Genomic DNA, 21,935 nt, shown 5'->3' on the forward strand with positions numbered 1-21,935 from the left:
GGGGGCACTTTATATTTTCTGGTGCCACTTCTGGGTTTCAAATGAGCTGACAAGCAAATAAAAAGGAAAAAAAAATTAAAAAAAGGGCTGTTCCCTTGCTTCATCAGCTAGCAAATGTCAAAAGCTTAACCAGATTTTATATATATTTTTTTTTGTGCCACTTCCGGGGTGAAAAACAGAAGGAGGGGGTCCAAAGTGGTCACACCCTATGTATCCCCCGCCCCCCCCCCCCCCCAGCCTCCCCCCCCCCCCCCCCCCCCACTCCTGCCCCAGTTCTGCCAGCCCTGTAGTAGTAATACTGGCATTGATACGGATATATACTGTAAAAGTAGTTATTTTCATGTGAGCAATTTTTTTGCCCTTGGCTGGGTGAGGTGAATGTCACTTGTTTGTAATTCCATGGAATCAAGACATTTATTAGTGGAACATACAATGTGCGAAAATATTAGTGTGTTTTGATTTTCGCACTGGTTTCTGGCTGCAACAAAATGTGCGAAAATTTCCACTTTTACTGTAAGCAAACATATGTATGTAAATTTCACTACAGTGTATGTATCTTTCTTGTTGTTTGCTGTAGGTAATATTACAACACCTCCAGTTTTATGATAACAAATCAGGGAGTGACAAGAGTTATGCTGAGGACTTCATGGTTGGCATCCAAGAACACCTGTTGCATCACAAAGCATGCCTTAAGGTCAACAAAGAATTTGTGTGGCTCTTCATCATACCTAATGGCAGCTAACATTTCTACCTCACTGACACAAGAGGAAAATGATTTTGGCATGCTGCTGAGGAAATCTGCCAGACAAATATTTGATGCTGGTGTTCAGTCTGTTGTCCCTGGTAATATGGTTCGAGGTAAGGGCTTGATTTATATTTTGAAAGGTACTGCACGCTGTCAGTGACAGTGTGCAATGGATCTTTTAACTGCATGTCAGGTGATGAGCAATGGACCAATGAGATAGCTACATTATTTTTAAGTATTGTATAAACTTAACTGTTAATTGTTAACTTAACAAGATTGAGATTGGCGTGCTGGTCAGGAAATTGCTGAGACAAATTCTGGTGTTCAGACTTTATTCACTGGTATCAAAGAGAAAATGAAGATTTGACATTTTTGTGAAATATATGAAAACATCTAGACTTCGTGGTACCTGTCGTGTATACTTATTTTGTCTTAAGTTCTTTTTTCAGAACATCTCAAACATTCTGTATGTGATTCTGTTTTCCTTGTTTTGTGTGAAAAAAAGTTATCAGTCTTATAGAAACAAGTTTTCCTACTGCTTGTTGATGCCAGCTATAAAATGAAAGTTTGTTTTCTCTTTCAAATTACTATTTTTGTTTTCTTTTGTTTGATTTGTACATATATCTGACAATTAGATGTTCTGCATTTAAAAGGGAAAACATTGACCGTTAATCAGCAGCAATATCATGTGGATCATAATGTCCACATAGTTGCATTTGGGAAGGCTGTCACTGGAATGGTGCGTGCTGTAGAGGATGTCCTAGGAGAAAACGTTGCAGGTGGCATTGCCAGTATTCCATCTGGAATCAAGGATATGCTTAAAGACAGAGAGTGAGTATTCATTCAAGCAACTTAGGTGACCCTTATCACCTTGTCCAAAGTTTGCCCAGAATTGTACAGTAGCAATGTACAGATGAATTCTGGTAAGGTATTTGACCAAATTCTTTTGCTAAATGCAGTACCAATTGGTACTGTAAAACCAAAAATTTTTATGTGCATGAAACTTTTGTGAATTTTACGAGAAGCTGTGATTCGCAAAAGTAAAGCGCATGCAAAAGTTTATTGTCTACGCAGTGCATTGAATGCTGGTACAATGCTGTAACACCATCATGGTCGGCAATTCACAAGTTTCATGCCATGAAAAACTCTGATCTAATTCAGGAAAGTTTCACACTGTAATGCTTTTACGTAGTATGCCTGTACATGTAGGTCCTATACACAGTGGGAGTCCTAAGTGATGCCTTATCATGTATGCTGTAATTGCTGTATCAGCCTCTTCCAGTTGTTCTCACTAGTTCACGTTTTCACACATTAGCACACTTCAATTTTTATGAAAGTTGGAAATAGCATGGGCATCACACGGGCATGGGCATGAAGAACACTACTCAGTACTGGCTTATGATGTGACAACATTTTATCGTAATTCATGTGAATGAAGGGGGATTGGTCTGGCATGAGGGCATTGGGTGGTCACAGTAAAGGAAGTGGGCAAGTCCAAGATAAGGTCCCCTCAGAAGGCAAAATTTCATCTTTGCTCAATATTGACATATTTGGTATCATTTTGAAGCTTATGAGTTGAAGTTTTGATTTCCATGGAGGAAAAAATGATATTATGTAAATTTATGCAAATTTCAAGGGCTTCATTTGCATAAATGTAAAACACAGCGTTACGTATGGGACATTTATAAAAATTCATATTTATTCAAAGGAAAGCAAATGATATTTGATTAATATGTGGACATAAGAAGTTCATCAAATAGTTTAACTTGGTATGAAAATTTAGGGATTATGCAAATGATTATGCAAATTAGCTTGTGTCCTATCATGAGATGTCCCATACGTAACAAAATGAGGTCATTTTTTTAGGTTTTTTCTGAAATTGCTAAGGTTATTTGAATGCCCTTTTGGAAAGTTCTAATTTATTGTTTAGAGAAAATAAATACCATAGAAAAAAGAAAAAACAGTACAAAAGAAATATTCTTTATTAGGCATTGAAATAATGTTACGTATGGGACAAATGCGTTACGTATGGGACATCCTCATATATATTGCATGTGAATGCATGTAGCTAGCTGGGAAGGTCTCTCAGTGCACAAATGGTCAATCATCCTGGAGAAAGCATCCCAACTTTGGAGCTACTTTTTTGAGTTATAGACACTTGAAACAATACATGTACTTGACTGAACAATTTTCAGAAAGGGGGAGGGGAAGATGGCAAAGTACACAATGAAAATCAGTATTAAAGGGATGGTATAGTTTTTGTAGAAATAAAATGGGGATTCAGTTTTCAACATTTTATGAGATGACTGGAAACCAACAATATGAATTACTAAAAAGCATACAATTCTAAGACTAGAGGAATTCAAAGTTAATTTGATGGCGATCCAATTTGAAATGGTTGTGATATAAAAAAAAAATAAAATAAAGTAAAATGATTTTTTTTTTTTAAAATTGCAAGTGATACACAAATTGTCCTTATTCAGTTTTCAATAGTAGCCACAACAAAATTCATGGGTATACATACTGAGGTGTGACTCAAATCAATGACCTGACTGCTAGACAGACATCATACATCTACTCAATTACTGGAATTCCACGCAGCAGGTATTGCTTATCTATCAAGATTAATATTTCTTGTGTCAAGTTGGTTTTTATTGAAACTAAATGGCCAACTGCCCTTCATCAATGGAAGTAAACACTTTAAAATATTCATTTTTTAGGTAGTAACTATCCTGATTAAAATAGGGCATACATACTCAGGTTGGTCATAAATAATATAGATTATGATTGAGTATGATTATGATGGTAAATTATTTGGGGGATGTTGTTCCCTTGACAATTTGGATCAGTATTTGAGTAATTTCAACTGATTCCACCTCAATAATTAAATGCAAAAATTTGGTTATGGGTATTTTGCAAAATTATTTTGCAAAATACCCATAAACATGGTTCTCCACACACTGAACGAATGGGGGACAAAGGGCATGCATACTCAGGTTGGTCATAAAAATATGAAAATATGATTGAATATGACTATGATGATGAATATTTGGGGAATATTGTTTCCTTGACAATCTGGATCAGTATTTGAGTAGTTTCAACTGATTTTACTTCAATAATTATGCAAAATACCCATAAACATGGTTCTCCACACACTAAATGAATGGGGGACAAAGTGTCCCATACGTAACTGTCCCATACGTAACACGTCATGTCTCTCTTTAATTAGAACCTGTAATTAGAGCTTTTTGCCTAATGACATGAAACTTACCTGTGATAATCTTGAGTGTTGTGACTTTCATCACAGTGAGTTACAAGTTGTAGAATGAAATACTTTCAGAGAGTTTTGAGGTTGAAAAAAATGTTCAAAAAAACAAAATTTTTCTGGTCCCATACGTAACGGCACATATTTTCTCTTCTAGAATATAATTGTCAAGGTCATTTTTTGCAATTTTTTACATGATTATACTTCTCCTAGATATCAATCACCATGATAAAGTTCAATATGATCAAAGGCCATTAACACTATTTTTCAGGTCATAAAAGTCTCTGAATGTCCCATACGTAACGTGCGTGTTATCTTGGACTTGCCCAAGTATGAAATGTCATGAACTGCTCACATTTGAATGCATCTAAAGGGATTGGACTGTTGTAGAAGGGTGAAAGAGTGTTGGGTCAAACTGGTGAATAAGGAGAGAATAGTGAGCCTCCATGATGGTGAGATGGTGAGGTGCAGACATTTTGCCAGTAGTGGATAAACCTACAGCTGTAATATGCAAAGCCTGGGTTACAACTGTATGCACCACAGGTATATAAAGATTTTATGCATGTACCTTTGTACCATATTTATGGGTAAACTCGGCCCCTCATGACCCCATTACAAGGAGCTGAGTGTACCTGTTAGGCTGAGTTTACTCACAAATTTGGTAATAAAAATTGTTTCACAACATCCATAAAGCTTGCTTTACGTAGTAACATCTTATGCATGCATGCAAACTAAATTGCATTTAGTTAGCAACAGGTGAACTGAAAAGCCTGTCACTCAATTCTAATGAAGTGAATATCTCCAAACTTTGATGCTATAGTAAACCGGTCACTTTGGATACTGTAAAAGTGGATATTTTCTAATGAGTAATTTTTTGTGATCGCCCCGGTCAGGAAGGATAAACTTCGGATGTTTTTATTCCTGTGAAATCAAGCTATTAATCAGTGGAACATATGACAAGCAAAGTATATTCAAGTGCTTTTATTTTTGCACTAGTTTCTGGTCGTACAAAATGCACAACAATTTTCACACTGAAAATTTTCACCTATGTAATGTAACCAGTCAGTGCTGAGCAGTTTACTTATTGTACAAGTGTCTACATTAAAATTACATTGATTGTCGATCTCCCCATAAAACAGGCCCTTGTGTGGTTTATGTATGCAATTTAGTTGCAGGAACCTGCTCCCCTCCTTTGAGTCAAAGGTGAAGCTCATGGAAGGGGCTCTGAACAACATTCCAGATGCACAGTCATTAGCAGCTGCTACAGAGATTGCAGCACTAGCTGAAAGTTTAACTGAAAAGGATATTATGCTTGTCTTGATATCTGGTGAGTAGCATGTATATTTACCACTTTCCCACCTAATTAACACATTTAGAAGGCTACTAGAAATACATTTGGATGTAGAAGCAGGGCATTGACGATCAAAAGTAGTAGATAATAGTAGGCCTAATGTCTTGAGCATTAGTATTAAACCGTAATTGACGCTTTGCAAGTTGAAACCTGTAAAAGAAAAGATGAAAATGGTTAATAACATTAAAAAGGTGGTCCAAATAGGCCTTCTATTAAAGAAAAAGGATAACCTTTCATCATTTCCCTCATAATAAATACATCATGACCAGATTTTGTGCAGGAACCACTCATTGAGACAACTAGAAAAGCACTCAGAGAGCAAAGACCTCTGCCAAGCAGGTTATTTCCAACCATACACACATGCTGAAAATCACCCAATTTCCCAATTAGAAGCCTTTTGTACAATGTCATCGGCTTCCAGCTGCGCGGCACCTTGCCTTAGCAGAGCACATGCTTTAATGTGCATATGCAAACCTGTAATACGTGCAGCTTGAACCCCGAAGTTCATTGAACCTATTGACCGATTCGGGTTCGTTGAGGGCAGCAGACAATTTGTAGCACTGGGCGCAGCCATTAGATCAAATTGCAGTGACCCAGCCTACCCCCCCTCCTCTCCCCCACCCCATGGGTAACATGTTTATCGCGCACTTGTAGCAGGAGTACGCGCACTTGTAACAAAGGTTCGCGCATTGAGCAAGCGTTCGTGCACTCAGTACGAGACGCCTATTGGCTAAAACAACCATGCATCAGTTTTTCATTCCGTGCGTGTGCTAATGTAATGAGGGGGTGGGGGAGGGGGTCGGCTGGGACACGGCAGTAATGGCGCTGCCCATGCCGATAATACACAAACCGCCTCACAGAATCGGTCGATATTTGGAAAAGGAATTCCAGGATCACTATCAAAGTTTAAATCTGTTCCTTGTGTCATTATCAACTTTTCCTGCAAGTTTCATTCAAATCCATTCACAACTTTGTGAGTTATTTTGCAAACAAGCAAACCAAAGCCAAAGATCACTTAATCTTCTTCCTTGGTGGAGGTAACTATAAAAGTACTGTAAAAGTGGAAATTTCACGCATTTTGCACAACCAGAAACTAGCACGAAAATAAAAGCATGCAAATATTTTTATTTGCTGTATAGTCCAGTAGTTGATAGCTTGATTCTGCTGAATTAAAAACATGCGAAACTCATCTTACGCAGCCTAGAACTAAAACAAGTCATGCAAAAATATCCACTTTTACAGTACGTGGAGAGCATAGATGTCCGCCAATCAAGCTACTTCATTTCCACCCATACATGCATGCAATATCAGCCTTTTGTTTATGTCATCAGCTTCCAGCTGCACGGTGCCTTTGCCCAAGTAAAACATGTGCTTTAATGCACATACTGTATATACATCCAGTACGCACAGCTTTAGCTCCAAAGTTTATTGACCTTATACGCCAAAAGATAAATCCTTCAAAAATCCATAAAAATTCCCAAATCACTACCAGTCATTATCAACTTTTCCTGCAAGTTTCATGCAAATCCGTTCTCCACTTCCTGAGTTATTTTGCAAACAGACAAACCAACGCCGATGGTCACTTAACCTCTTTCCTTGGCGGAGGTAATAATGCAAAATCAATTTAAAGCTTTATTGGAGCTCCTCAATGACATAGAGCTGGTCTGCTGAGGGCCAATTAAATCACTATGGAATCCTGTGTCCAGTAGTAGAGGGATTTTTATTTATTCTCTCCACCCCCCCCCCCCCCCCCCCCCCCCAGTTACCGGGTATACTATACACCTTTTTGAATAGGTAAAGAATGATGATCGTAATCGTCGGCTGACAAAGTCTGTGGAGAATATTTTGCATTCAGTGGCATTTGGGTGCTTTATGGCGGCAACACAGTTCTTGTGTGTGCTCCACCAGTATCGGCCAAATTTCCCAGCAGATTTCATTGAATTTAAACAACTGCTGATACTTCAGTAAAATGCTAACATCTGCAGTGCACACAAGAACAATTGCACAAACCAACAGAAATGTATTCCTTTGACAACGCTCCTCATCATACTGCTCTCTTCTTGCTGTGTTTTGTTGATTGTACAGTCCTGATTTTCTTTTTCACTCTTCTTCATTCATGACTTACAACAGGAATAGCTGTTAATTTTTCGTTAAAAAACTGAAAATGGTCCTCATTTGATGGATGGACCAAGTAAAGATATAAACATATCAAATGTGACTGTTACAAATTTCCAGTGCGAGGTACTGTATGCCACTCAAAGAATTATTTGTTTGTCTTGGGAGTGCCACTTTGATAAGATATAAATGTTTTCATTTAGGCTGGCTCAAAATCGTTGGTGTAAATGCACAAACTCCGGGCCCGAGTATCGCAATTTGGGCCAGCCTGAGGCCGGGCCTAGTAACTGGTATAACCATTTTACACATGTAGGTATCCAAATTTGAAACTTGGCATATGTGTATGTATAAGTGTGCCTTTCAACATAGGGGCCCAAAGGGTCATAGGTCAAGTTCAAATTTTATAATTTTACTGCTTCCCCCATATCTCTGCAATGCTGGATGGTTATTTCATGAAATTTAATGTATACATTACCAGATAAAGATTCTCTAGGGAAGGTTTGGGCCATGAGATCAAGTAAAGATGCTAACATTTTACTTTTTTACTCCATTTCTCAGAAATGGTTTTGGTATTTTCATGAAACTTTGTGCATGTGCATGGATTACATGGCAGTGATTCTCTAGGGAAGTTTTTGATCATGTGTTTGAAGGTCAAGGGTCAAGTACCGGTATCAGATAAAATGCTGAAATCTACTTTCTCCCGACCTTGAAAGGAAATCAATGTATTCACTTAAACTTGTTATCATACAAGATTACAGCACAATGATTCTGTATGGAAAGATGTGAGCCATGGGGTCAAAGGTGAAGTGAAAATGTTAAGATGTGATTTTTGTCGAGCCCAGCGGAGGTGCGGGGAGACTAAGGGATCGCCTGCGGCGTCTGTCTGTCCGTCGTCCGTCCGTCTTCCGTCTGTCCGTCACGCTACAAAAACTTCAATAACTCTTTACTCTGGGCTTTAATTGCAATCAAACTTCGAGGGAAGAGGGGTCATACAAAGTCTCACATCTTATTATATATAAAAGTCACCTCAAGGTCAAGGCTCACAGGCAGGGGTCAATGAACTTTTAGAGCCCAATGTTAAGTTTTTAGGGCGCGTTTCTATTATGGGTCATAACTTTTGATCCACAACTCCATTTGTGACCATACTTGGGGAGTGGATGATCACCACAAGGTCAAAGGTCACAGGCAGGGGTCAACAATCTTTGAGGGCCCTATTGTAAGTTTTTATGGCACGTTTCTTTTTTGCCATAAATTTTTACCCTTTCATACACTCTTTTTTTATCTGTTTGTCTCTTTTGTTTATCTGTTATTTCCCATTCCCGTAAAATTTCTTGTGCGCGAATGGGCGAGACACATTATGGCACTTGCCTTGTTTTTTTTTTCTCCACATTTTGAAAATGGCTCAAAGTATTGTCATGAAAATTGGTCTATATATGTTACCGGTGACACAATATTTTGCTAGTGCGACAGTTGCTCTGGTCTTATTTTCTCCAAGTACTTAGGGTTAATTTAGAGTTGCGTTAGGGTTTTAGGTTTAGTTTGATATGAGAATTAGGAATAGGGTTAGGGTTATGTTTGTGGGTAGAATTTATATCTGGCTAAGTGTGCAGATATTTCATGGGAGCTATTGTCCCAGGAGCAAATGTCATGGGACAATGTTTTGAGGTAGGGGTTACTTGCCAATCACTGTAGACCTATTAGGAGAATAATGTGATATAGCGGAGGCATGCCACACACCATAGCAACATTTCTAGTTCACATTTTCATCTGTGTGACAACTGATGACTGGATTTTAGCCAAAGTTGGAAGGAATGATCATTGAAAGAGGATAACAGTTTGTACAAATGTGGTTGTTCGTCCTGGATGGAACCCAAATATCCTGAATTAGCCATTTTTGTGTGTGTGTGATTTGTGACATTTTCATTAGGAATCATTATTTTGGGGAACGATCATAGCTTTTAGAAATGATAGTGAGGGCCCCAAGTGACGCAAATTTTTTGATTTCACGAGTAGCTCACCTTTTCACCTTGACAATCAGAGGCCTATGTGCAAATGACACTCTGAACACTCCCTGGGTGAGGGCCCAAATAGCCAGAATTACCCAGTTGTCATGATTTATGACATTTCCATCTTCATGAGAGTGACTTCAGTTTCTCATGGTTGTGGCCATTTTCCATTCAAGCCAGTACTTCTCGATCTCATGAACTACAGGCAATGAAAGAGAACCAAGGAAACATTCTGAAGAGCTTTCTCATTTCTTGATTTCTGTGATTGTTTCCATAATAAATCACTTCTCACATTTTATCAATTTTTTTTAAACAAAAGTATTTTATTTTGAACACTTTAATGAGGCTGCTATGTCTGCCATACCTCTAATAGTAAACTTAGTCTACAAGATTCTCCCTTGACTCTGTTGCATACAACATTGTGAAATTTGTGCTGGTTACTGCACTGCTTTTATGTACTCTATATGCTGTTATTTTCGCATACAGATATTCATTTGGGGAGGTCATAGACATTTTCGCAAGATGTTGTTTTCGTGTACTGACACCGTGGCTTATTGTACATGTGCTGTTACCTTCGAGCATGGAAATATTTTCATGTGTTGTTAAATTCACGAAAATTGAACCCTCGCGAAAATAACAGCTTATACACTGTACAATGCCTTGTTTGGCTGATGATGGATGAAGGTATCCTGCTACAAGAATATTGTTGTCAGGAGAGAGAATACAGAGGTCCTTAAAGTGTTCATAAATTGAGAGATAAATGGTATTTGGTAAAATGGTATCCATCATAAGACTGAATTGCACAAAGAATTACATTGTAAAAGAGACAACAATGATTACAAAACAAGTACTAGGTAGTCTTATCACAGAAAGAGTAAAGTACGTACAAATAAATAAAACAAGGTCTTATCACAGATGATGTACTGAAGGGGGCAAGCTGTGAACTTAACATTAATTCATACAGCAAATACGCAGGTATTCACTTTGACTCTTTCACCACCTCTCGAACCCATCCTTTCATCCTTTCTGAAACTCATATTTGTGTGGAGGAATATTTTCAAATGTTTTTTGAATGTCCTGTTAAATTGTGAATTTTGAATAGTGTACAAGTAAATGAATTTCAAATGACAGGACCAAGGTGGCGAGTTAATTTTGAATGGATGTTTGTGTCCATTTTCCATTGGTGGAATTTTGTTGACAGTCAGGTGTTGTAACTATGTACATTTTTGTTCAAACAAAACATTACAGTGAGGTATGGGGGAAGACTTTTGGTGAAATACCTGCATCAGAGAGGCAACTTGCAAGACATTGCAGTCATGGACATTCAATGTGTGAACGCGGTAGAACAGTGGTGTTTGAGGAGCAAAATAATGAGTGTTGGCACAGACAAAGAATGCTTTATTCTGGAGTCAAGCACTCTTGACAGCACATGATACTGTAAAGCGAGGAATGTTCACATGCATTTTAATTTTGCAAATTTCACTAGAGCCAAGATTCGAGAAATTAAAATGCATGTGAAAGTTCTTAGTACACTATAAGCATTGAATGTTATAGGCAACTTATCAAAATTTCATGCCGTATAAAAGGTCGTCGGCTCCTATTTGCGAAAAATTTCGTGCTATGAAAACATTTTGTTTTACAGCATTCTACAGATACCGTATTCTTTCATATCGTATAAAGGTGGTGGCTCTGCACTTCTTCCTGCCCCTGCTCCTCCTGTCAGCCTAGAAGACAAACTTCACACAATCAATCTCCTTGCCAGCCGCGGAGCTACCATCAAGCAACTTAACACAGTCAGAAAGAATCTCTCTACACTAAAAGGTGGTCGACTTGCAAAGCTTGCATACCCAGCACAGGTGAGCATGACTACAAGTATGATCGACTAATGACCATTTAGAAGTTCACAAATAATATGACATCCTTATTCATGTATACTGTTTTCAAGTTGGTTTTGAAACATGCTGATTATGGGTGTTTTTCCTTTTTGTTTTCTATGAAGCTTTGATATTTTATTGATACCAAGAAGATATGCAGAGGTAGAAGGAAACGCAGTGGGCTGCTTAGAACCAGGGATAATTTTCCTTCTCAAAATTAAATACTAGTAGTAATTTTAGTCTATGGACATATTTTTTAAATGAAATAAACACTAAACAAAAAGTAAGTTCTTCCTAAAACAAACCTCTGTAATTTGTGAATCAGGAACTTTTGAGGAAATCTGAATACAGGATCATGTAGCTGTATTTATCGGCTACCTTTCATGTGAAATTCAGTGGATATCACTTGGTTACGCTTGAGTGAGCATGACTTTAAGTAATAATGATCACTTTTTGAAGTTCACAAGCCCAATTTTGCAAGTTTGATTTGGTGATATGAGAAAAAATTTCAATTTTCCAGGATAAAAAGGCATGCAACGTATAATTTATGTGCTTCTTATCGCACCATGTGGCTTGTGCACAAAATTTCACGGTTGAGTGAACAGGGGGTGAAAATTACCAAAATGGCCGATTTGACATGTTTCTCATGGTAATTTCTGTCAATTGAGAATGAATTCGTTTGTTGAACAGTTTTTACACACCATTCACGTAATTTCACGGTTGAATGAGCACATTAAAAACAAAGAAAAATAATTTAAATTGTGCAGCAAGAATTGCGATAATTTTGTGCACTGAAATCAACTGTTTAATGCTTTTTGTATTGTGTTTAATACCACTGTGCACACAGTAATCACCTGACATTTCAGTCACGCTTCAATGAGCATATGGGTCTGGAAAACCCTTTTTACCCTATATGATAAAAGAGTATTCATTGTTTTTATGTTTTAGTTGAAATGTTGGAAAATTACCCTGATGTCAATGAAAAAAATAACATTTCAATAAAAAATTACATGGTGACATGCTTCAGTGAGCACATAAGATGAGCAAAGTGTGCAGGTCAAAACCATTTTTCGTGGCTGAAATTCCCATAAGATTTACATTTGTTTTGTTTATGAAGACGTGTTCAGTGGTGTTAGCGGATAGAGCCTAAAAAGTGAGTGCAGATGCTACCCAATCTGTGTAATATTGCCATAATGATCACATAATAGTCAACCAACATTTTAAGCAACTATCATCACCATCACAATCATCAACACCACATGAACAACAAAGGCCACTATCTCACCACAATCATTATCTGTCTCCAGATTCTTGGTGCATATTTGCAGCGCGGGAGGATATTGATGTTTAACAAAAGTAAAATTTGGTACCATTGTCAATGACTAATTGCATTTATTTTCCCTTGAGTTAATGCATGACTTCATGACGTCACAAAGACATCAAGAACTTAATGCCAAAATTAGTATTCAGTAGCGAGAACAAGGGCCCAGAGATTTAATTTGCATAATTTCTCATCTCTGCCCCAACAAGGGGATTTCATCAGACTAAAAGTAGACCAATTTCCCAGGAATACTTCAATATCTAATCAAAGGTAGCCATGGATTATAAGGGGGATTTTCGGCCCCAGGTACCCTTTGACGTGTTAAATTTTGAAGGAATGCCAAGGATCACTGAGACATTTTTATAGGTCCTAAAACACAATAATGAAATGTTTTTTTTCAGTTGATTTTAAATGCAGAGTATCAAAGCAACACCTGCTGGATGATTTCAATAAGATAAATCATTGTTTCATAATGTGATCACTCAACCGTAAAATAAACCACATTACATGCAAAAGCCATTGTTAGCTTTAAAAAACATAAATTCCTCCTCTTCACATGAACTTACCATGGGGATTATGGCCAAACTGCCAATTTTTCATTGTGTAGGGTAAAAAAAAAAAGGTTTCCAGCCTCACATGCTCATTGAAGCGTGACTGAAATGTCAGGTGGTCACTGATATGCGTGTGGGTATTAGCACAATATTAAAAAAAAAACATCATACAGTTGATTTCAGTGCACAAAATTATCGCAATTCTTACTGCACAATTTAAATTGTTATTTTTCTTTGTTTTTAATGTGCTCATTCGACCGTGAAATTACGTGAATTGTGCTTAAAAACTGTTCAACACACGAACAGAGACTCCAACCCCAAGCACCTTCTGATCTGGAGATTCTCCCACCTGAAACCCCTAGCAAACGGGAGACTCCAACTTGATGTGCCCGAAGGGCACATCACGAACGCAAAGTTCCTGGCGGTCTAGGGTTCTAGATGCTCTCTCACGCTTTCTAAGGCTTATTTTTCAACATACAATAAAATTAAAGAAGAAATCATTTTAAGCGGGAGAAATCAAATCTCAAGCGGGAGAACGGGAGATTCTGCAAAAATGGGCTTTCGGCGGGAGATCTCCCGTCGAAAGCAGGAGAGTTGGAGTCTCTGCACGAATTCAATCTCAATTGACAGAAATTACCATGAGAAACATGTCAAATTGGCCATTTTGGTAATTTTCACCCCATGATCACTGAACCGTGAAATTTTGTGCACAAGTCACACGGTACGATAAGAAGCACATAAATTATACGTTGCATGCCTTTTCATCCTGGAAAATTGAAATTTGTTCTGATATCACCAAATCAAAGATTCAATATTGGGCTTGTGAACTTCAAAAAGAGATCATTTTTACTTTAAGTCATGCTCACTCAAGCGTGACCAAGTGATATCCACTGAATTTCACTTGAAAGGTAGCCGATAAATACAGCTACATGATCCTGTATTCAGATTTCCTTAAAGCCCCCGTTCCACTATCACGATCTGGACCCCGATCTGTCCCGATTTAGAAGATCGGGAGAGAGTGGCAAAAGCGTACGGGGATCGGAAGCATTGTAGCAGCAGCGTGTGGAGGTCGGGGTTGGAGCGGGCATTTTTTCAGATCGGGAAGAAATTTTGAACCTGTTCAAAATTTCTTCCCGATCTCCCCGATCAAAATTGACCTATTTTTAATCGTACGGCAAGCGGGGAGAGCGTAGTGACAACATAAACGCAGCGGGAAGAGCGTAGTGGCATCATAAACGTAGCGGAATGAGCATCACAAGGTCTTTCTGAGCGTAGTAACACCGGCACAAGAACGGGAAGCAAACTTGCCCAAAAGTGTCTGCCAGAAGAAGATCAAAGAGATCGAGAGGCAGAACTGTTGAGGAGGAGGTTGGCATTGTCGCTGCACCTGTCAGGGCAGAACATGAAGAAGAAGGAGCTCAAATTTTCGAAGAAGGAGAAGAGATGAAAAAAAAAGAAGAGAAGAAAGCAGCAAAGCAGCTACCCATAAGCGAAGAAAGAGAGACTGCACGTGATGCTTAAAGAGGAGGAAGAGGACATAGCAGAATTTTAAAGAATATGAAATCATCTACAACTGGAGGAAGACGGACTATAAAAGCAAGGACATCAAGAAAAAGCCTTGGAAAAATCAGCACATCTTTGTTTATAGCAATGCATTGCTGCAAAAGAACCGTAAGTTGAGGAGCCTCTTCTACTGTAGGTACACAATATATTTCTTCGTCGGTTCTACATGCTAATAAGTTGACTGACTGCAGATCGACAGTCGAATCGGGGCACATCAGGCACTTTTCAGCTCTCTGAATGGGCTGACAGCGTGATAAGATCATATAGATCGTTCAGAGCATAGATACAGCGTGCATCGATCGGATAACATCGGCAACATCGCACTGACAGCGTAGATACATCGTTTTAAAAGCGTAGCTGCAGCGGCAGAGATCGTAATGCCTCATTCCCGATCATCGTAGTAAGAGCGTAGCAAGAACGTGGTAGTCGTAACTGCAGCGTACTTAGAGCGTTCTAACATCGTACTGTGTCCAGATCGGCTCAGGTTTTACGCGATCCTTCCCGATCTGAGAAAATTGTCAAATCGTAGCGAGAATGGCATAGTGGCACAGGGGCTTAAAGGTTCCTGATTCATCAATTACAGAGGTTTGTTTTAGGGGGAACTTACTTTTTGTTTAGTGTTTAGTTTACAATTCAGTGTAATGAAATTGCAACACGTGTGACATTTCGTATAGCAGTTACCGGTATACCAAAATGCATTGCAAATTGCTAAGCAATGCCAGGAAAATTATTCCCTGTTGAATGTGTCCAACATTGTGAGGATGTTGATCTATTTCCCATAAACACATGGGAAACACATTAGGGCCTATGGTTTTATCAATGCCAGTTTGAATCCAATTCAAATAATGCATTCATAGACTGATGTCTTCTATGGTTTTCATATAAACACAGAAGTACTTCAGTCTAGACACTGGGCCATATGCATAAAAAGTATCAATTACTTGCAAGCAGTTGCTTCAAGCACAAGCACAAGCACAAGCACAAGCACAAGCACAAGCACAAGCACAAGCACAAGCACAAGCACAAGCTAGTCAAGCAAAACATGCCTAAATATGCCTAATAATGCCTAAATATGTATGATATGCATAAATCTTTTGCTTGTGCTCAAAGCTGTTATGTAGGTCTCTACAATAGCAACGTCACTTCTGTACAAACAGTATTCATAGAGAACAAAGGCAGGTTCCCTTTGATACTGTACTTGTATTTATTGCGTTCAAAGTGCATGGTATGCAGGAAGCATTTCCTGACATAGCAGTAAAAATGAAGACTCACAAATGCTTGCACATGTGCTCCCACTAACACACACTTTCATGTGTTTTTTATTAGAATTTCATTTGATAATATTGAAATCATATTCACAAAGAAAAAAAACACACACACGAAGAAAATGGCAGATAGTGTAGTATTTCACTCACTTGTGCTGCTTGATCACATAAATTTGTACATAGTATGCAAAGGAAGAATGTATTGACAGATTGTACAAGCAAACTCACCAACATTCTGACTGATCTCCATCACTTCCCCCTCTGTTGACTGGTAACCTGAATCTGCCAGGCTTACAGTGGACTGTAGCCTCTATGCTCTCCGCCAGTGTCAGGCATCCTCCTGTTTCTCATCACTTTCACATAGAAATCTGTGTGCTAGCCATTGAGCATTCTCCTTGTAGAAAATAAGTAGTTTCATATATGACTGAAGAGCGATTCTTTGCAAGTTATTTATGAATGTAAACTTTGGCTTTTCTCTTATGAGCATGAACATGATGCTTAAAGGACAAGTTCACCTTCATAAACATAAGGATTGAGAAAATGCAGCAATATTAGTAGAACACATCAGTGAAAGTTTGAGGAAAATTGGACAATCGATGCAAAAGTTATGAATTTTTAAAATTTTTGTGTTGGAACCGCTGGATGAGGAGACTACTACAGCTTGTGAGTCATATGCGTACAACAGGATAAAGAAAATGTAAAGAAAATTCAACATATTTTCACTTTTTTCGCATAATAAAAGAGCACTTGACTTGTCTCTTTCTAAAAGCAGGGGGAATAATATTACCCCTAACATATGTCGGTAACGAGTCAAGGGAATATGTACTTTTTTCAAAAGATGGAATTTTGTGGAAATTCTCTTTATATTTTCCTTATATTGTTGTACGCATGTGACATCTAAGTTATTCATACACTGCAGTAGTCTTCTCATCCAGCGGTTACTACACAAAAACTTCAAAAATTCATAACTTTTGAACGGGTTGTCCGATTTTCCTCAAACTTTCAATGACGTGTTCTCCTAATATTGCTACATTCTCTCAATCCTTATGTTTATGAGGGTGAACTTGTCCTTTAAATGTGAATGCGTCTAAAGCAAAAGCTCTAGATGGTATGATGGAGGTTGAACAAATGCTCACAAGAACAAGCATATTCAAGTATGTTTATGCATACATTTTTAAGCAAATGCCTCATATCTAATCAATTGCTTGTGCTTGCTATTGGAAGCATTTGCTTGCAAGTAGTTGCTTATTCTTACTACTGATTCAAGCAAACGGCCAGCACAAGCAATTGCTACTTTTTATGTATGGGACAATTAACTATAATAGGCCCAATGTTGGGATGTGACTGTGTGACAGAGGTGTTAGAAAAGGATCTCAATATAGCTGAGCAAGCATTGTGACGTGATGATATTTACTAATCGTACTTCAGGCCTACCTTTTTATTTTATTCAAAAGATCTCTCACCGAGTATACATACAGCAAAAAGAAAAAAACAAAACAAAACAAAGATCATTAAACTCGAAGGGTTCCAAACATCAGCAATATAAGCTTGCATATCAAACCTAAGCTGTTGTAAAGCAAAATGTGCAATTCTGGTTGAGAAATAATGGGGCAGGGCATAAAACAAGATGTAAGACCAAATGTAGAGCACTATTTTAACATAGCTAGTGTTAAAATGAATGAATAAGTAAGTGCTGTCAATGCAGTCAAATGCAGTATAAATTCATATGAACCTGCATGGGATTGTGACCTTGAACCCTTTATCAATGCTTTATACATTTGTGTAATTTTCATTGCAGGTCATTAGTTTGATCCTGTCAGACATCATTGGAGACCCTATAGACCTCATAGCTAGTGGCCCAACTGCTCCTGATCACTCCTCTCCAGGTGATTGTCTCAAGATACTTCAGGACTTTGGCCTAGGAGTAGAACAACTTCCTCCTTCCATCTTTCAGTGCCTTAGTATTCAAGACAGTACTACAGCACTCATGTCGCAAGCAGCCTTAACACATCTGTCTCATGTCAACAATTTCATTATTGGCAGCAATGCCATTGCTGTAGCAAGTGCAATAAACTGTGCCAAAGACCTGGGTTATTCAGCTTTGAATTTTTCATGTGCAGTTGATGGTGAAGCGAAGGATGTTGCAAAAATGTATGTTGCCCTAGCAACTGCCATCTCTGAGGTATATCACTCTTGTAAGTCACAGTTGACCGATAAAAAAGAACATTTTTGTCACACATGGCAGTCACTGCAGGTGGCATTCAACCCATTTAGAGATAAAGTGCAAGATGTGGAAGATACTGTGAAAGCAGCAGTCCGAGACAACAAGCCCGTCTGCATCATTGGTGCGGGGGAAACAGTCGTCACGATCACAGGCTCAGGAAAAGGAGGTCGGAATCAAGAGCTTGCCCTGGCGGCTCACATTGTCATGGAAACTTCTTTGCCTCTCCAGAAGTTCCACCATCTAGGATATCGTGTTGGTCTCCTTTCTGCTGGAACTGATGGGCAAGATGGGCCAACAAATGCAGCTGGGGCTCTGGCAGTCCTCAACTCTTCAACTGCCATGAGGCAATTTGGGCTAGATTCTGAAAGCTTTCTGAGGAACAATGACTCATACACCTTTTACAAAACATGGAATGATGGGAAGGACTTACTTATCACAGGTTTAACAGGCACAAATGTTATGGACCTGCATATTTTGTTGGTGCATCCTCCTGAGTCATAGATATAGGTTCCCTGCACTTCAGGTGACAATTGCTATCCTCTCAATTTTCTTTCTGTGTCAGATTTTGTGAATTTAAAGAAAAAAAGTATGAAGAATTCTCTATTGTCTGTCACCTTTTGTTTGATATTAAGTGGGAGTGTAAAATATAAATAAGGCAAGAAAACATAGATTTGTGTGTACTTGATGGAATATGTGATTTCTCAATTATGTCGAAGCTGCCAAAGTGAGTCGTCAAAAGAAATTGTTTGAGACTTTAGTCATTGAATGGTACAGCAGTATTAGTTTTACTTGGCTCTATTTAAGGTGATAATGTAATGAAATGCATGACAGACAAGATTTTAACACAGGTGGAGACATCTTAAGAATGCATACAGTCCTACAACACTTGTACCTATTGAATGGAGGTTTTGCTCTGTCTTTGAAGTGCACACTTTAAACAAAGTTAAGAATAGCAACCTGTTATCATAGAGAGATACCCGAGTTCAATATTGGAAACCTGGAAACCTCCTGAATGCAGTGTATGGCCATTTACATACCGTAAATAACGGTATACTGGTATTAACCGCATCTTTTTTCCTGCTGAAGAGTGTAAAAGTTCAGCGTGCGGTTTATATTACAGACAATACATGTACCAATGCATTGTCTGCACTTAGTGTGCAGACAATGTTCACTATTAAAGTTGTTTTGTTTTTTACATCTTTGCTAATATTCTATTAATCGGTCATTTACCAACATGGAATGTTGGTGAAATATGAAATATTTCCTTTCCTTTAGGCATTCTACCGTATATTTCCTTCTTTTGGACCAACATTTCACTCAATTTAACCAACGTACATGTTGGCAGTATGTCCGCCCATTGTATGGCATTATCCACGTCGTGGGCAGGCTGTCACTTTTTTCTCCCAGATGACCAAACAAAGGGAGTGTGGATAAAACCGTTATTTATGGTACTCGATTTCTGTACACTCATTGGATGTGTTTATCTGAACATTTTCTGAGGCAGAATCACAATCCTAAATGCGTTAGAGGCATAGATGAATGCAACCATGTTTTCAAACACATTTAGAAAAATTTATTTGAAACACCATTCAAAGGGCGATTTGAAATGCGTTTGAGACCATGATCGCCTTTCTGCAAGAAAGTGCAATGTCGTTTTGAAACACATTTCTTCAAGCTTCCAAGGTCAACTTCCAGCATCTACTGTACATGATGTTGGTTACAAAAAAGCGTGCGCATTGCTTGACGTCTACTTCCCAGGTCGAACGGTGCAAAGCAGCTCCACAGTGTCAACATTGCACTTGAATTGGCATTAATGTTTAGATAAATGCAGCATTACGAGAATTGCATTTCGAACCATGTTCGTACAAAGCCATTCAAAACTTCTTTTGAAACATGATTCTCTCTCTGGAGTTAGATAAATGCAGCCATTATTTGTATCACTAAATAGTGTATTTCATTGTGTACCCAAAGATGAAAGAAAACATATATGAGACATTGTAAAGGGTAAGTGGAGTTGAATATGGAAATATTTTCAGATTTCATGTACATACATGATGAAGTGTTGACAAACCAAGACACTGACTGGTGATGATATAGATACCCGTGCCAAACAAAGGGCCGGCTGCGTAAAACTAGCAATTGCTTGTACTAGCCTTTTGCTTGAATCCGTATGCATAAAAACAAGTAATTGCTTGTGAGCAAAAGCTTTTGCTTGAAAGCACAAGCAATTGCTTAAAGACCCAGCATTTGCTTAAAAATGTAAGCATAAAACAGACCTTTTGCTTGTTCTTGCTAGCAGTTGCTTTTGATTTTCCATCTCTGTAAAATGAGCTTGAGCTTTTGCTTTCAATACCTGTGACATTTGCTTTTAAGCATCATTTTCATATTCATTAAAGAAAGGCCAAAGTTGAGCAGGAGTGGCATAAATCTAAAAGAAATTTCTCCGAAGAGGTATAAGAAACTTTTTCATTTCAACAAGGGGAACGTCCAGAGCTTAGCATGCAAAATATGATTAGAAACAGGTAGGACGTCTGACTTCTGTGGAGAGCGAGGAGACCTCTCCACATGCGACCTGGCAGATCCGGGTTACTTTAAAAAGCAGTTGGGGAGGTGATGGGAATCAGCTAGTATGTGTGTGTGTGGCTGTGTCTGTGTGTGTATGCGTTTATGAGTGCCATTTTACAGTTCTTCTGCTATGTCAGGAAATGTTTTCACACATACACGCCCTTTCAAATACAGTGCACTTTCGTTGTAACAAACACGGTTATAGCGAAATTCCAGTTACAACGAAGTAACAATTCTGGTCGCAACATTATTCACTCCATGTTTTTAGCTCACCTGAGCCGAAGGCTCAAGTGAGCTATTGCGATCGCTCTTCGTCCAGCGTCCGTCATGCGTCGTGCGTAAACTTTTTACATTTTCATCTTCTTCTTGAGAACCCCATGACCGATTTTCACCAAACTTGGCAGGTAGCATCCCTAGGGGGATAGGATTTCAATTTCTTCAAATGGGCACCATGGCCCACCCGGGGGGCCCCAGGGGGGCCCAAATCCCCTAAACTTAAGGAATCTTTAAAAATCTTCTTCTCTAGAACCAGAAGTGATAGGGCTTAGTTAATACCATGAGTTAGTACATTGATGACTGTAGTTTCAAGTTTGTTCATGGGGAAATCAGGGGTGCCCCCCTTGGGACCCAGGGGAGGGGGTTTGGAGGGGTCCTAATGGGGCCTAAATTGTACATATTCATCTTCACTTTGAGATCCCCATGTCTGATTTTCACCAAACTTGGTAGGTAGCATCCCTAGGGGGATGGGATCTCAGTTTGTTCTAATGGGCACTATGGCCCACCTGGGGGGCCCCCATGGGGCCCCAAACCCCCTAAAATTAAGGAATCTTTAAAAATCTTCTCTAGAACCAGAAGTGATAGGGCTTAGATAATACAGTATGGTACTATGAGTTCGTACATTGATGACTGTAGTTTCAAGTTTGTTCATAGGATTAGCGGAATCAGGGGTGCCCCCCCCCCCCCTTGGGACCCAGGAGAGGAGATTGGGATGGGTGCTAATGGGGCCTGAATTGTACATGTTCATCTTCTTCTTGAAAACCTCATGATGATCGAATTTTGACCAAACTTAGCAGGTAGTATCCCTAGGGGT

The 21,935-nt window shown here is 38.7% G+C and overlaps 1 protein-coding gene across 1 annotated transcript; it reads left to right on the top strand.

Moving 5' to 3' along the window:
* The first annotated feature begins 596 nt into the window (after positions 1-596).
* Positions 597-21,797, top strand: LOC139724925 (glycerate kinase-like). The gene is made up of 5 exons (XM_071636045.1): positions 597-858; positions 1,381-1,576; positions 5,180-5,337; positions 11,163-11,338; positions 17,855-21,797. The coding sequence occupies exons 1-5, from the start codon at positions 603-605 to the stop codon at positions 18,779-18,781; spliced, it is 1,713 nt and encodes a 570-aa protein (XP_071492146.1). The 5' UTR covers positions 597-602; the 3' UTR covers positions 18,782-21,797.
* The last annotated feature ends 138 nt before the right edge of the window (positions 21,798-21,935 follow it).

Source organism: Diadema antillarum, unplaced genomic scaffold (assembly GCF_040938485.1).
Source record: "Diadema antillarum isolate AM-2024a unplaced genomic scaffold, OU_Dant_1.0 seq00000005_RagTag, whole genome shotgun sequence".
Lineage (NCBI taxonomy): Eukaryota > Metazoa > Echinodermata > Echinoidea > Diadematoida > Diadematidae > Diadema > Diadema antillarum.